Genomic DNA, 16,529 nt, shown 5'->3' with positions numbered 1-16,529 from the left:
GGCAGAACAGGTGTTGTATGTGAATGATGACGGCTGCAGTAGATATCTCAGACTGGGGGGAGTGAGGCCTAAGAGGGTTTTATAAATAAGCATCAACCAGTGGGTCTTGCGATGGGTATACAGAGATGACCAGTTTACAGAGGAGTATAGAGTGCAGTGATGTGTCCTATAAGGAGCATTGGTGGCAAATCTGATGGCCGAATGGTAAAGAACATCTAGTCGCTCGAGAGCACCTTTACCTACCGATCTATAAATTATGTCTCCGTAATCTACCATGGGTAGGATGGTCATCTGAATCAGGGTTAGTTTGGCAGCTGTGGTGAAAGAGGAGCGATTACGATAGAGGATACCAAATCTAGATTTAACCTTAGTCTGGAGCTTTGATATGTGCTGAGAGAAGGACAGTGTACCGTCCAGCCCAACTCCCAAGTATTTGTATGAGGTGACTACCTCAAGCTCTAAACCCTCAGAGGTAGTAATCACACCTGTGGGGAGAGGGGCATTCTTCTTACCAAACCACATGACCTTTGATTTGGAGATAATCAGAACAAGGTTAAGGGCAGAGAAAGATTGATGGACACTAAGAAAGCTTTGTTATAGAGAGTATAACACTAAATCCAGGGAAGGGCCAGCTGAGTATAAGACTGTATCATCTGCATATAAATGGATGAGAGCGCTTCTTAGTGCCTGAGCTATGTTGTTGATGTAAATTGAGAAGAGCGTGGGGACTAGGATCAAGCCTTGGGGTACTCCCTTGGTGACAGGCCGTGGCTGAGACAGCAGATTGTTTTTACTTTATACACTGCACTCTTTGAGAGAGGTAGTTAGCAAACCAGGCCAAAGACCCCTCAGAGACACCAATACTCCTTAGCGTGCCCACAAGAATGGAAGGGTCTACCGTATCAAATGCTTTGGCCAAGTCAATAAAAATAGCAGCACAACATTGCTTAGCATCAAGGGCAATGGTGACATCATTGAGGACCTTTAAGGTTGCAGTGACACATCCATAACCTGAGCGGAAACCAGATTGCATACCCGACAGAATATTATAGATGTGAAGAAAGCCAGTCAGTTGATTATTGACACGTTTTTTCCAACACTTTTGATAAACAGGGCAAAATAGAATCTAATAGATTAGATCAAAAGGGGATTTTGTCAACTCATTGTTTACTCAGCTGACTAGACCAGAGAGTGTTATCAGCATGCTGCACTCTGAAAAAGCCAATTTAACCCATTTCTTAATCAGCAAAATTCTGTGAGTTGAGTGGACTTCAAGAATTTGAGCTAATGTTTGTTTAAAGCCTGTTGAGTGAATTTACAAATTCATGTTTGCCTTTGGAAGGCAACACCGTACGATGGTTCCGCTACATGCCCAAATGTTGACTAAACTAAACCTTACGATTGCACGTTGAATCAATAAACTGAATTTGAAGAAGCTTGTTGAGTAAAGATACACATGTATATTTTCTCAAAACCAATCAAACCACACCCATTATTATCATATTTCCCAGCATGCTCTATTGCATGTTGATTTTCATTAATGATTTGTTTCAACACCATGTACACTGACTGGCTGATTAATCCTATGCTACACAAACATAAATAACAGCCATTTTTTTCTAAATTAATCTAATTTTTTGCACCCGTTGCTAAGGTGACTGTTCCAGTTTATATGATTTAGGTAGCCTTACTAATCAGTCATTCTCAATGCATGTTCATTACAAGTTTCTTAAAAAGTACCTTGAAGAATAAACTAAAAGAGATAAAAGTTCCAGTTGTTGGCTATTCTAACTCTGGTTGCATTCTAATAGGAATTACACATCACTTTGCAAGCCAGAATAATGTAACTTGTAGGCTTTATGTGGCCTGTAAACCAGGAGTTTCAGACCACTGTGTTAGGGTGTAAACCAGGGTGTAACTAGGCCCTCAAAGAAAGACCTTTTGATGTATGTATTGTCTGTATACAGAAGTCATTGTGGTGTTATTGCCCCCATGGCTGAGCGGGCCATTTCGAAGCCTCAATGATTCAATCTGCCTTTTTCCGCCTTGCAGAAAGCCTTTGTTGAGCTTAAATTAGTACTTAATCAAGGTAAAAACAAGTATGTTATTTTATAAATCTCATAAAAATGTATCTGATGATTTATGCATACTTATTGATCGTATCCCCGATTTGATCAATTCTAGGCATCTGGATCAATGATAGAATTTCCGTCAAAACCATGTTGATGAGTTAGTTAAGAATTAAAATGTGCTTTTTAAAAAATAAATAGGAATAGGTCCTGCCTTTAGTTAAATAGTAGAAAACAAATTATTCAGTTCGACATTCATTGCGGTCTTCGACGATGGCGATATCGTCTCTCTGAATGCGTCTGCCTCCGTATTGAAGTGTCTGGGTTTATCACAGTATCACTACGCTCTGTATCAGTGTTCCACAATTATAAAAGCCCTATTGCATAAACTACCGACCACGTCTCTCTGGGTGCAGTTTAACACAGTATCACTACGCTCTGTATCAGTGTTCCACAATTATAAAAGCCCTATTGCATAAACTACCGACCACATCTCTGTTAACCTTCAGAAATACAAGCTATCAGATACGATCTCGGGAATGACTCATTCTAGAGATCCCTTCTAGAGATCCCTTCGAGGTAAATCTGCCTTGAGCTATTTTGCACATGGCTTGTGGATTGGTCTATGAAGCAGTCCAGACGGCTATGTGAGGACCTTCTTAAGGAAGAATTTGTTACATTTTTTATGATTCTATGATTGATCTTGTGTTTTTGGGGGGGGGGGGCGTTTGAGTTTTTTTGCTGATATATTTGAATGTGAACTATATATTTGAACTAGACCCATGTCTTCTAACTTGCTCCAGATCTTTGCTGTAAATGAGAATGTATTCTCAGTCAACTCACCCTGGTTAAATAAAGAAAACTTAAAAATATATATATATTATTCATAAATAGTTTAATTTCACACTGGGGAAATAATGCAAATAAGGTCGAATAAATTCTCAAGTTGAATTGTACGTTCACACTAAAAATTCTAAATTGAGTGAACATACAGTTGAGCTTGAAAATGTATGTTGGTTCAACTACAGTTTATGCCCAAATGTCAAGTAAACTCACAATCCTATTGCAGCTGGTTTAACAAATAGATTCCTCTGTTCTCTCTCATGCGTTTGCTGTAGGACTTATCTTAACTTAACTTATCATACGACAATGCTCCTCAATCATGTACAGTGCTCAATTATATGAATTAACAAATGAATCAAATGAATTAGTGTGTAAACAAAGGAATTCTTCTGCCTCTCACATGTGACTGCTGTAGGAGTTGTGCTCAAACCCCAAATTCATTGCCGATGGAGCCACCAGGACTGATATCTGCCAAGGAGATCTGGGTGAGCATATTTCACAAAGAGGGGTGAGACAAAAGGGGTGTTGCTGTAAATATTGCTAATCCCAAAATCCTCCTCCCACTACTTCTGGCTTTGTGTCCACCAACAGACAGTGAAGGAGACTACAACATATGTTTGTCTACAGATATATTGCAGAAGAGTATAATCTTTGTCTGTAGATGTATTAGGGCATATGTTTGTCTACAGATATATTGCAGAAGAGTATAATCTTTGTCTGTAGATGTATTAAACGTTGGGCATATATTTGTTTGATGTATTACAGTTTTGTTTTCAATCGCTTTGGTGCCAGTATGTGGTGCAATTTTCACAATTACATTTTCATAGTACCAAAGTCAAAACAGATAATTAAAAAAAGCTAATTTTCAATTGACACACAAAATCACAGTCACTTTTCCACAAAAATGAATATATATGCCATTTAGCAGACGCTTTTATCCAAAGCGACTTACAGTCATGTGTGCATACATTCTACGTATGGGTGGTGCCGGGAATCGAACCCACTACCCTGGCGTTACAAGCGCCATGCTCTACCAACTGAGCTACAGAAGGACCAGTGTTTCATCTAGAAATCACATTGAAATACATATAAAGGAATTGCTTTTCACAATGCTCACGTTACCTATGATGTGATAATCTTCTCATTTGAATGGCGCTGGAGGAGATGGCTACCATTTTATGGGCTCCTAACAATTGTGCTATTCTGTGTTTAGTTTTTTTGGGGGGCGTTGTTTGTAACTTATTTTGTACATAGTGATTCTGCCACCGTCTCTTATGAACGAAAAGAGCTTCTGGATATCAGAGCAGCGATGACTCACCTCAGACTGGACAACCATTTTTTTTCTTTAACGAGTCGGACGTGAAGGATTTACTCAAGATACTCGACCAGGTCCAAATCCCTGGCATTCCCATGAAGAGAAGACGCCGTTACAGAGGACGCAGGTCAGGGTGCCTTGAGAGAAATCCGTCGGAGAACTCACCTCTACCATCCGTCCTTTTGGCCAATGTGCAATCATTTGAGAATAAACTGTATGAGTTCCGTTCAAGACTATCCTACCAACGGGACATTAAAAACGGTAACATCTTATGTTTCACCGAGTCGTGGCTGAACGACAACATGGATAACATACAGCTGGCTGGGTTTTCGGTCCATCGGCAAGATAGAACAGCTGCCTTCCATAAGACGAGGGCTGACGGTCTGTGTCTATTGGTCAATAACAGCTGGTGCACCAAATCTAATATTAAGGAAGTCTGGAGGTTTTTCTCGCCTGAGGTAGTGTATCTCATGATAAGCTGTAGACCACACTATTTACCAAGAGAGTTTTCATCGTTATATTTCGTATCTGTCTATTTACCACCACAAACCGATGTTGGCACTAAGACCGCATTCAAAGAGCTGTATAAAACTATTAGCAAACTATTTACCTTTGCCTGATGTGAAAACAGTGTATTGCCTGATGTGGAAACAGTGTATTGCCTGATGTGGAAACAGGGTATTGCCTGATGTGGAAACAGTGTATTGCCTGATGTGGAAACAGAGTATTGCCTGATGTGGAAACAGTGTATTGCCTGATGTGGAAACAGTGTATTGCCTGATGTGGAAACAGGGTATTGCCTGATGTGGAAACAGTGTATTGCCTGATGTGGAAACAGGGTATTGCCTGATGTGGAAACAGTGTATTGCCTGATGTGGAAACAGTGTATTGCCTGATGTGGAAACAGGGTATTGCCTGATGTGGAAACAGGGTATTGCCTGATGTGGAAACAGTGTATTGCCTGATGTGGAAACAGGGTATTGCCTGATGTGGAAACAGTGTATTGCCTGATGTGGAAACAGTGTATTGCCTGATGTGGAAACAGTGTATTGCCTGATGTGGAAACAGTGTATTGCCTGATGTGGAAACAGTGTATTGCCTGATGTGGAAACAGTGTATTGCCTGATGTGGAAACAGGGTATTGCCTGATGTGGAAACAGTGTATTGCCTGATGTGGAAACAGTGTATTGCCTGATGTGGAAACAGGGTATTGCCTGATGTGGAAACAGGGTATTGCCTGATGTGGAAACAGTGTATTGCCTGATGTGGAAACAGTGTATTGCCTGATGTGAAAACAGTGTATTGCCTGATGTGGAAACAGTGTATTGCCTGATGTGGAAACAGTGTATTGCCTGATGTGGAAACAGTGTATTGCCTGATGTGGAAACAGGGTATTGCCTGATGTGGAAACAGGGTATTGCCTGATGTGGAAACAGGGTATTGCCTGATGTGGAAACAGGGTATTGCCTGATGTGGAAACAGTGTATTGCCTGATGTGGAAACAGGGTATTGCCTGATGTGGAAACAGGGTATTGCCTGATGTGGAAACAGGGTATTGCCTGATGTGGAAACAGGGTATTATACACTGTAATTGACAGTACTGTAGCGTATTACATTCAAATTACAATTTATAAATCTGTTTCTTGTATTTTCTGCTATTGGTTTAAACGAGTTGTTAAAACAAGTCAATTGAGAAGATATCATTATGTAGTAGTAGTTTTGATGACTAAAATCAATTTTTTTCGTGGCATTTCACAGTAAACGTTTTATTTTGGATCAATGATTGTGTGGTGAAGAAAACAAAATGAATTAATGCACAATAATATTATTATATTATTATTATATTATTATATTATATTATTATATTATATTATAATATTATTATATTATTATTATATTATTATATTATATTATAATATTATTATATTATTATTATATTATTATATTATATTATAATATTATTATATTATTATTATATTATTATATTATATTATTATATTATATTATTATTATATTATTATATTATATTATAATATTATTATATTATTATATTATATTATAATATTATTATATTATTATATTATATTATTATATTATATTATATTATTATATTATTATTATATTATTATATTATATTATAATATTATTATATTATTATTATATTATTATATTATTATTATATTATTATATTATATTATAATATTATAATATTATTATTATATTATTATTATATTATTATATTATATTATAATATGATTATATTATTATTATATTATTATATTATATTATTATATTATTATTATATTATTATATTATATTATTATATTATTATATTATTATTATATTATTATATTATTATATTATTATTATAATATTATATTATATTATATTATATTATTATATTATTATAATAATATTATATTATTATATTATATTATTATATTATTATATTATTATTATAATATTATATTATTATATTATTATTATAATATTATATTATATAATATTATATTATTATATTATTATTATATTATTATATTATTATATTATTATTATATTTATAATACTATTATATTGAATATGAGACTGCGTTGCAAAGTGGCGTCCGTTTCGCGTTGTGTACTCAGAGTGTTAAAACTTCAAACACATACTGTATGAAAATTACACCAACGGTTGTATTTACTCTCCTGTGTGGGGTTCCCTCCCTGTCTTGTCAATATCGCTGAGATGTTTCCACTGTTACAGGATGTTTGTTGTATGCGGTAATCTGGCAGAACCAGACGAGTGTGTCTCTGAATATTGCATACAGTACTACAAGACTGGCACACGTATAATATATATATATTTATATTTATGTTATATATATATATATATATGTGTGTGTGTGTGTGTGTGTGTGTGTGTGTGTGTGTGTGTGTGTGTGTGTGTGTGTGTGTGTGTGTGTGTGTGTGTGTGTGTGTGTGTGTGTGTGTGTGTGTGTGTGTGTGTGTGTGTGTGTGTGTGTGTGTGTGTATTACAGGGGACTGTTGGCTGCTGGCTGCTATTGCATCACTGACCCTGGACGGGAGAGTGCTGGCCAGGGTCGTTCCTCCTGAACAGAGCTTCACTGACCGCTACGCTGGCATCTTTCACTTCCAGGTCAGGGGTCAGGGGTCACGGGTTAGGGGTCAAAGGTTTTAACATTTAGTTTTCCCCAATCCTCAACACTCTCCATTCTTTGACATGTACATATTGTTCATTGAGCAAACACTCTTATCCAGGGGCAACTAAGGTAGATAAAACAGTCGCATACAGTATGTCAGGCATTGCTATTGTGAGAAAGACAAGTACACATGTTTTTCCAAGATCCTTAGTGAATTGTCCCTTTAATTTCTGTCATAGGGGACTTGTTTTACGCCTACTTTACACCTGTGGAAGTTAGATCGTTTCTAGGTTTAGAGACGGTTGTAGTGTCCAGTATGCTTTCCCCATGTTCTGCCATGTGATTCACTCTCTTTGTGACACGTCGAGACATTCCATGGAATGTTGTCTGTTGTGGTCCTCTTCAGTTCTGGCAGTTTGGTGAGTGGGTGGACGTGGTGATTGACGACCGGCTGCCCACCAGAGATGGAAAGCTGCTGTTTGTTCACTCAGCCGAGGGCTCTGAGTTCTGGAGCGCACTGCTGGAGAAGGCCTACGCCAAGTAAGATACAGCACTATAGTACCTACATGGTTTATGCTAAGATACATGGTTTATGCTAAGATACATGGTTTATGCTAAGATACAGCACCATAGTACATACATGGTTTATGCTAAGATACAGTACCATAGTACATACAGTACGTGGTTTGTGCTAAGACACAGTACCATAGTACATACAGTACGTGGTTTGTGCTAAGACACAGTACCATAGTACATACAGTACGTGGTTTGTGCTAAGACACAGTACCATAGTACATACAGTACGTGGTTTGTGCTAAGACACAGCACCATAATACGTACATGGTTTATGCTAAGATACATGGTTTGTGCTAAGACACAGTACCATAGTACATACAGTACGTGGTTTGTGCTAAGATACAGCACCATAATACATACAGTATGTGGTTTATGCTAAGACACAGCACCATAATACATACAGTATGTGGTTTATGCTAAGACACAGCACCATAATACATACAGTATGTGGTTTATGCTAAGATACAGCACCATAACACATACAGTATGTGGTTTATGCTAAGACACAGCACCATAACACATACATGGTTTATGCTAAGACACAGCACCATAGTACATACAGTATGTGGTTTATGCTAAGCTAAGACACAGCACCAGGGGTGGCAGGTAGCCTAGTGGTTAGTGCGTTGGACTAGTATCCAAAAGGTTACAAGATCAAATCCCCGAGCTGACAAGGTAAAAATCTGTCCTTCTGCCCCCTGAACAAGACAGTTAACCCACTGTTCCTAGACCAGTTAACCCACTGTTCCTAGACCAGTCAACCCACTGTTCCTAGACCAGTCAACCCACTGTTCCTAGACCAGTTAACCCACTGTTCCTAGACCAGTTAACCCACTGTTCCTAGACCAGTTAACCCCACTGTTCCTAGACCAGTTAACCCACTGTTCCTAGGCCAGTTAACCCACTGTTCCTAGACCAGTTAACCCACTGTTCCTAGGCCAGTTAACCCACTGTTCCTAGGCCAGTTAACCCACTGTTCCTAGGCCAGTTAACCCACTGTTCCTAGGCCAGTTAACCCACTGTTCCTAGGCCAGTTAACCCACTGTTCCTAGGCCAGTTAACCCACTGTTCCTAGACCAGTTAACCCACTGTTCCTAGACCAGTTAACCCACTGTTCCTAGACCAGTTAACCCACTGTTCCTAGACCAGTTAACCCACTGTTCCTAGGCCAGTTAACCCACTGTTCCTAGACCAGTTAACCCACTGTTCCTAGACCAGTTAACCCACTGTTCCTAGACCAGTTAACCCACTGTTCCTAGACCAGTTAACCCACTGTTCCTAGGCCGTCATTGTCAATAAGAATTTGAAAGTAAGAACATAAGAATCTGATGGGCACCAGCATTTCTTAATTGACTTGCCTTGACTTGAGACTCAAATATCAAAAAGTGCTGTAATTTCTAAACTGTTCACCTGATATGGATGAAAATACCCTCAAATTAAAGCTGACAGTCTGACCTTTAACCTCATAGTTGTTATTTAATTTCCAATCCAAAGTGCTGGAGTACAGAGCCAAAACAATAACAAACTTGTCACTGTCCCAATACTTGTTGGACCTCACTGTGTCACTGAATATATTGTCTCTCTGTCTCAGGGTAAATGGATGCTATGAGTCTGAATATATTGTCTCTCTGTCTCAGGGTGAATGGATGCTATGAGTCTGAATATATTGTCTCTCTGTCTCAGGGTAAATGGATGCTATGAGTCTGAATATATTGTCTCTCTGTCTCAGGGTAAATGGATGCTATGAGTCTGAATATATTGTCTGTCTGTCTCAGGGTAAATGGATGCTATGAGTCTGAATATATTGTCTCTCTGTCTCAGGGTGAATGGATGCTATGAGTCTGAATATATTGTCTCTCTGTCTCAGGGTAAATGGATGCTATGAGTCTGAATATATTGTCTGTCTCTGTCTCAGGGTGAATGGATGCTATGAGTCTGAATATATTGTCTCTCTGTCTCTGTCTCAGGGTAAATGGATGCTATGAGTCTGAATATATTGTCTCTGTCTCTGTCTCAGGGTGAATGGATGCTATGAGTCTGAATATATTGTCTGTCTCTGTCTCAGGGTGAATGGATGCTATGAGTCTGAATATATTGTCTCTCTGTCTCTGTCTCAGGGTGAATGGATGCTATGAGTCTGAATATATTGTCTGTCTCTGTCTCAGGGTGAATGGATGCTATGAGTCTGAATATATTGTCTGTCTGTCTCTGTCTCAGGGTAAATGGATGCTATGAGTCTGAATATATTGTCTGTCTGTCTCAGGGTGAATGGATGCTATGAGTCTGAATATATTGTCTGTCTGTCTCAGGGTGAATGGATGCTATGAGTCTGAATATATTGTCTGTCTCTGTCTCAGGGTGAATGGATGCTATGAGTCTGAATATATTGTCTGTCTGTCTCTGTCTCAGGGTAAATGGATGCTATGAGTCTGAATATATTGTCTGTCTGTCTCAGGGTGAATGGATGCTATGAGTCTGAATATATTGTCTGTCTGTCTCAGGGTGAATGGATGCTATGAGTCTGAATATATTGTCTGTCTCTGTCTCAGGGTGAATGGATGCTATGAGTCTGAATATATTGTCTGTCTGTCTCTGTCTCAGGGTAAATGGATGCTATGAGTCTGAATATATTGTCTGTCTGTCTCAGGGTGAATGGATGCTATGAGTCTGAATATATTGTCTGTCTGTCTCAGGGTGAATGGATGCTATGAGTCTGAATATATTGTCTGTCTGTCTCAGGGTGAATGGATGCTATGAGTCTGAATATATTGTCTGTCTGTCTCAGGGTGAATGGATGCTATGAGTCTGAATATATTGTCTCTCTGTCTCAGGGTGAATGGATGCTATGAGTCTGAATATATTGTCTCTCTGTCTCAGGGTAAATGGATGCTATGAGTCTGAATATATTGTCTGTCTGTCTCAGGGTAAATGGATGCTATGAGTCTGAATATATTATCTCTCTGTCTCTGTCTCAGGGTAAATGGATGCTATGAGTCTGAATATATTGTCTGTCTGTCTCAGGGTAAATGGATGCTATGAGTCTGAATATATTATCTCTCTGTCTCTGTCTCAGGGTAAATGGATGCTATGAGTCTGAATATATTGTCTCTCTGTCTCAGGGTGAATGGATGCTATGAGTCTGAATATATTGTCTGTCTGTCTCTGTCTCAGGGTAAATGGATGCTATTAGTCTGAATATATTGTCTCTCTGTCTCAGGGTGAATGGATGCTATTAGTCTGAATATATTGTCTCTCTGTCTCAGGGTAAATGGATGCTATGAGTCTGAATATATTGTCTCTCTGTCTCAGGGTAAATGGATGCTATTAGTCTGAATATATTGTCTCTCTGTCTCAGGGTGAATGGATGCTATGAGTCTGAATATATTGTCTCTCTGTCTCAGGGTGAATGGATGCTATGAGTCTGAATATATTGTCTCTCTGTCTCAGGGTGAATGGATGCTATGAGGCTCTGTCAGGTGGCTCCACCATTGAGGGGTTTGAGGACTTCACAGGAGGGATAGCAGAGAACTACCAGTTGGACAAAGCTCCTCCTCACCTCTTCAAGATCATGGAGAAGGCTCTGGGCCTGGGCTCTCTACTGGGCTGTTCCATTGATGTAGGTTGGACTTAGATATTTAAATGGATTAATTGATTGATTTAGATACTAACATCACAATTGTTTATTTTTTAGATCACCAATTCCTATGAGACAGAGGCAGTGACAGCTCTTAAACTGGTGAAGGGACACGCATACTCTGTCACCGGTGCTGAAGAGGTAAAGTACCTACATATCACAGTGTCCACACTGTACCAGCACCATTTACCCCAGGTTCATCTGTCTTTCTGATGGGCTCTAACACCAGGTTCATCTGTCTTTCTGATGGGCACTAACCCCAGGTTCATCTGTCTTTCTGATGGGCTCTAACCCCAGGTTCATCTGTCTTTCTGATGGGCTCTAACCCCAGGTTCATCTGTCTTTCTGATGGGCTCTAACCCCAGGTTCATCTGTCTTTCTGATGGGCTCTAACCCCAGGTTCATCCTTCTTTCTGATGGGCTCTAACCCCAGGTTCATCTGTCTTTCTGATGGGCTCTAACCCCAGGTTCACCTGTCTTTCTGATGGTCACTAACCCCAGGTTCACCTGTCTTTCTGATGGGTACTAACCCCAGGTTCATCTGTCTTTCTGATGGGCTCTAACCCCAGGTTCATCTGTCTTTCTGATGGGCTCTAACCCCAGGTTCATCTGTCTTTCTGATGGGCTCTAACCCCAGGTTCATCTGTCTTTCCGATGGGCTCTAACCCCAGGTTCATCTGTCTTTCTGATGGGCTCTAACCCCAGGTTCATCTGTCTTTCTGATGGGCTCTAACCCCAGGATCATCTGTCTTTCTGATGGGCTCTAACCCCAGGTTCATCTGTCTTTCTGATGGGCTCTAACCCCAGGTTCATCTGTCTTTCTGATGGGCTCTAACCCCAGGTTCATCTGTCTTTCTGATGGGCTCTAACCCCAGGTTCATCTATCTTTCTGATGGGCTCTAACCCCAGGTTCACCTGTCTTTCTGATGGGCACTAACCCCAGGTTCATCTGTCTTTCTGATGGGCTCTAACCCCAGGATCATCTGTCTTTCTGATGGGCTCTAACCCCAGGTTCATCTGTTTTTCTGATGGGCACTAACACCAGGTTCATCTGTCTTTCTGATGGGCTCTAACCCCAAGTTCATCTGTCTTTCTGATGGGCTCTAACCCCAGGTTCATCTGTCTTTCTGATGGGCTCTAACCCCAGGTTCATCTGTCTTTCTGATGGGCTCTAACCCCAGGTTCATCTGTTTTTCTGATGGGCACTAACACCAGGTTCATCTGTCTTTCTGATGGGCTCTAACCCCAGGATCATCTGTCTTTCTGATGGGCTCTAACCCCAGGTTCATCTGTTTTTCTGATGGGCACTAACCCCAGGTTCATCTGTCTTTCTGATGGGCTCTAACCCCAGGTTCATCTGTTTTTCTGATGGGCACTAACCCCAGGTTCATCTGTCTTTCTGATGGGCTCTAACCCCAGGATCATCTGTCTTTCTGATGGGCTCTAACCCCAGGTTCATCTGTTTTTCTGATGGGCACTAACACCAGGTTCATCTGTCTTTCTGATGGGCTCTAACCCCAGGTTCATCTGTCTTTCTGAATGGCACTTCTACCTTTTATGTCTTCCCTTGACTGTCCTACCCTTTCAATAAAACCACAAACATATGGGGAAAAAACACAGTACTGAGTGTGTTAAATAAGACCACAGGCCTAAGTCAGTGCTGTTCTCAATCCAGGTCCATCTCCACGGAGACCCGGTCCAGCTGATTCGCATCAGGAACCCCTGGGGACAGGTGGAGTGGACTGGGCCCTGGAGTGATGGGTGAGAGAATGGTCATGACTTCCAAGCAGCACACTGAAATAGACTCCAAGACCAACAAGCGCTACAGCCTGGTCCCAGATCTGTTTGTGCTGTCTTGTCAACTTCAATGCTCATTGTCACCAAAGGAGTTGGCAAGACAGCACAAAGAGGTCTGGTACCAGGCTACGATATGCCCACTGTGTCCACAAGGAAGACCTACACCAAACACTATTGAGAGTGGAAAACTGCCCTACTAAGCACAAAGGCAGTAATGGCTAAATTGGTCCAAAAATAGTCATTTTTGCTACATTACATACACGTGGACAAGTATCCTGCCTCTATAGTATTGTGTTTTGGAGAAAATGGAGGTCATGTTAGCAGTAACTGGATAAGGTTACTGTGAAACTAAGGATCAATGAAACCCATTTTTCTCAATTCCAAGCTATGAGCAGTTATTGCCGTTTTGCTTGTTACTGTAGAATATCTCTGCTCACCTGTAAAACCTCCCTCCACTATTACCATGATCACCTGTAAAACCTCCCTCCACTATTACCATGATCACCTGTAAAACCTCCCTCCACTATTACCATGATCACCTGTAAAACCTCCCTCCACTATTACCATGATCACCTGTAAAACCTTCCTCCACTATTACCATGATCACCTGTAAAACCTCCCTCCACTATTACCATGATCACCTGTAAAACCTCCCTCCACTATTACCATGATCACCTGTAAAACCTCCCTCCACTATTACCATGATCACCTGTAAAACCTCCCTCCACTATTACCATGATCACCTGTAAACCCCCCCCCCCCACTATTTACACTGACTGCTGGATCCCTTTGATCAGTTCTAGTGAATGGAAATATGTCCGTCCCGACGAGAAGCTGAAGCTGGATCATGTTGCTGAGGATGGGGAGTTCTGGTAAGTCGGCCACTGCCCCCTGGGGACGGGCACTGTGCCCTTAAGAGTTGTCCTTCTCATAAGTGATGGCACTGTGCCCTTAAGAGTTGTCCTTATCATAAGTGATGGCACTGTGCCATTAAGAGTTGTCCTTATCATAAGTGATGGCACTGTGCCATTAAGAGTTGTCCTTCTCATAAGTGATGGCACTGTGCCATTAAGAGTTGTCCTTATCATAAGTGATGGCACTGTGCCATTAAGAGTTGTCCTTCTCATAAGTGATGGCACTGTGCCATTAAGAGTTGTCCTTATCATAAATGATGGCACTGTGCCATTAAGAGTTGTCCTTATCATAAGTGATGGCACTGTGCCATTAAGAGTTTTCCTTCTCATAAGTGATGGCACTGTGCCATTAAGAGTTGTCCTTCTCATAAGTGATGGCACTGTGCCATTAAGAGTTGTCCTTCTCATAAGTGATGGCACTGTGCCATTAAGAGTTGTCCTTCTCATAAGTGATGGCACTGTGCCATTAAGAGTTGTCCTTCTCATAAGTGATGGCACTGTGTCATTAAGAGTTGTCCTTCTCATAAGTGATGGCACTGTGTCATTAAGAGTTGTCCTTCTCATAAGTGATGGCACTGTGCCATTAAGAGTTGTCCTTCTCATAAGTGATGGCACTGTGCCATTAAGAGTTGTCCTTCTCATAAGTGATGGCACTGTGCCATTAAGAGTTGTCCTTCTCATAAGTGATGGCACTGTGTCATTAAGAGTTGTCCTTCTCATAAGTGATGGCACTGTGTCATTAAGAGTTGTCCTTCTCATAAGTGATGGCACTGTGCCATTAAGAGTTGTCCTTATCATAAGTGATGGCACTGTGCCATTAAGAGTTGTCCTTCTCATAAGTGATGGCACTGTGCCATTAAGAGTTGTCCTTCTCATAAGTGATGGCACTGTGCCATTAAGAGTTGTCCTTCTCATAAGTGATGGCACTGTGCCATTAAGAGTTGTCCTTCTCATAAGTGATGGCACTGTGTCATTAAGAGTTGTCCTTCTCATAAGTGATGGCACTGTGTCATTAAGAGCTGTCCTTCTCATAAGTGATGGCACTGTGCCATTAAGAGTTGTCCTTCTCATAAGTGATGGCACTGTGCCATTAAGAGTTGTCCTTCTCATAAGTGATGGCACTGTGCCATTAAGAGTTGTCCTTCTCATAAGTGATGGCACTGTGTCATTAATTTTGTGACTAGGGGGCAGTATTTTCATTTTTGGAAAAATAACGTTCCCGTTTTTTCCAAAAATGAAAATACTGCCCCCTAACACCAAGAGGTTAACTCTCCTGTGTTCCCTCCCAGTTCTGCTCTATTAACTCTCCGGTGTTCCCTCCCAGTTCTGTTCTATTAACTCTCCTGTGTTCAGTGTTCAAAGAACGTTCAAAGAACGTTAAAGAACTAAGGTCAGAAGGTGACACCGGGGCTGATTTGCTTGATCCCTTCATGCTGCAGCTTTCTGCTCTTGTGATTGCAGAATCTTTCTGCTCTTGTGATTGCAGAATCTTTCTGCTCTTGTGATTGCAGAATCTTTCTGCTCTTGTGATTGCAGAATCTTTCTGCTCTTGTGATTGCAGAATCATTCTGCTCTTGTGATTGCAGAATCTTTCTGCTCTTGTGATTGCAGAATCTTTCTGCTCTTGTGATTGCAGAATCTTTCTGCTCTTGTGATTGCAGAATCTTTCTGCTCTTGTGATTGCAGAATCATTCTGCTCTTGTGATTGCAGAATCATTCTGCTCTTGTGATTGCAGAATCATTCTGCTCTTGTGATTGCAGAATCTTTCTGCTCTTGTGATTGCAGAATCTTTCTGCTCTTGTGATTGCAGAATCATTCTGCTCTTGTGATTGCAGAATCATTCTGCTCTTGTGATTACAGAATCATTCTGCTCTTGTGATTGCAGAATCTTTCTGCTCTTGTGATTGCAGAATCTTTCTGCTCTTGTGATTGCAGAATCTTTCTGCTCTTGTGATTGCAGAATCATTCTGCTCTTGTGATTGCAGAATCATTCTGCTCTTGTGATTACATAATCATTCTGCTCTTGTGATTGCAGAATCATTCTGCTCTTGTGATTACAGAATCATTCTGCTCTTGTGATTGCAGAATCATTCTGCTCTTGTGATTGCAGAATCTTTCTGCTCTTGTGATTGCAGAATCTTTCTGCTCTTGTGATTGCAGAATCTTTAACACAAATGTTTTACATTACAATGGTTTCTGGAACCATCGTCAGGGTCTGGAAGGCAGCCCATATACTGC

At 40.5% G+C, this 16,529-nt stretch overlaps 1 protein-coding gene across 1 annotated transcript in view; it reads left to right on the top strand.

Moving 5' to 3' along the window:
* The window catches only part of LOC124048054 (calpain-2 catalytic subunit-like), a 44,939-nt gene that overhangs the window by 6,508 nt on the left and 21,902 nt on the right, over positions 1–16,529 (top strand). Inside the window, exons 3-9 of the mRNA XM_046368436.1 lie at positions 3,328–3,397; positions 7,247–7,365; positions 7,776–7,909; positions 11,393–11,561; positions 11,637–11,720; positions 13,255–13,340; positions 14,174–14,248. Of these exons, the coding sequence (XP_046224392.1) occupies positions 3,328–3,397; positions 7,247–7,365; positions 7,776–7,909; positions 11,393–11,561; positions 11,637–11,720; positions 13,255–13,340; positions 14,174–14,248 (737 nt within the window). The remainder of the gene's footprint in view (positions 1–3,327; positions 3,398–7,246; positions 7,366–7,775; positions 7,910–11,392; positions 11,562–11,636; positions 11,721–13,254; positions 13,341–14,173; positions 14,249–16,529) is intronic.

This window comes from Oncorhynchus gorbuscha, linkage group LG11 (assembly GCF_021184085.1).
Source record: "Oncorhynchus gorbuscha isolate QuinsamMale2020 ecotype Even-year linkage group LG11, OgorEven_v1.0, whole genome shotgun sequence".
Taxonomy (NCBI): Eukaryota; Metazoa; Chordata; class Actinopteri; order Salmoniformes; family Salmonidae; genus Oncorhynchus; species Oncorhynchus gorbuscha.
Note: the sequence above shows the minus strand (reverse complement) of the source record. Positions and strands in the feature narration are given on the sequence as shown.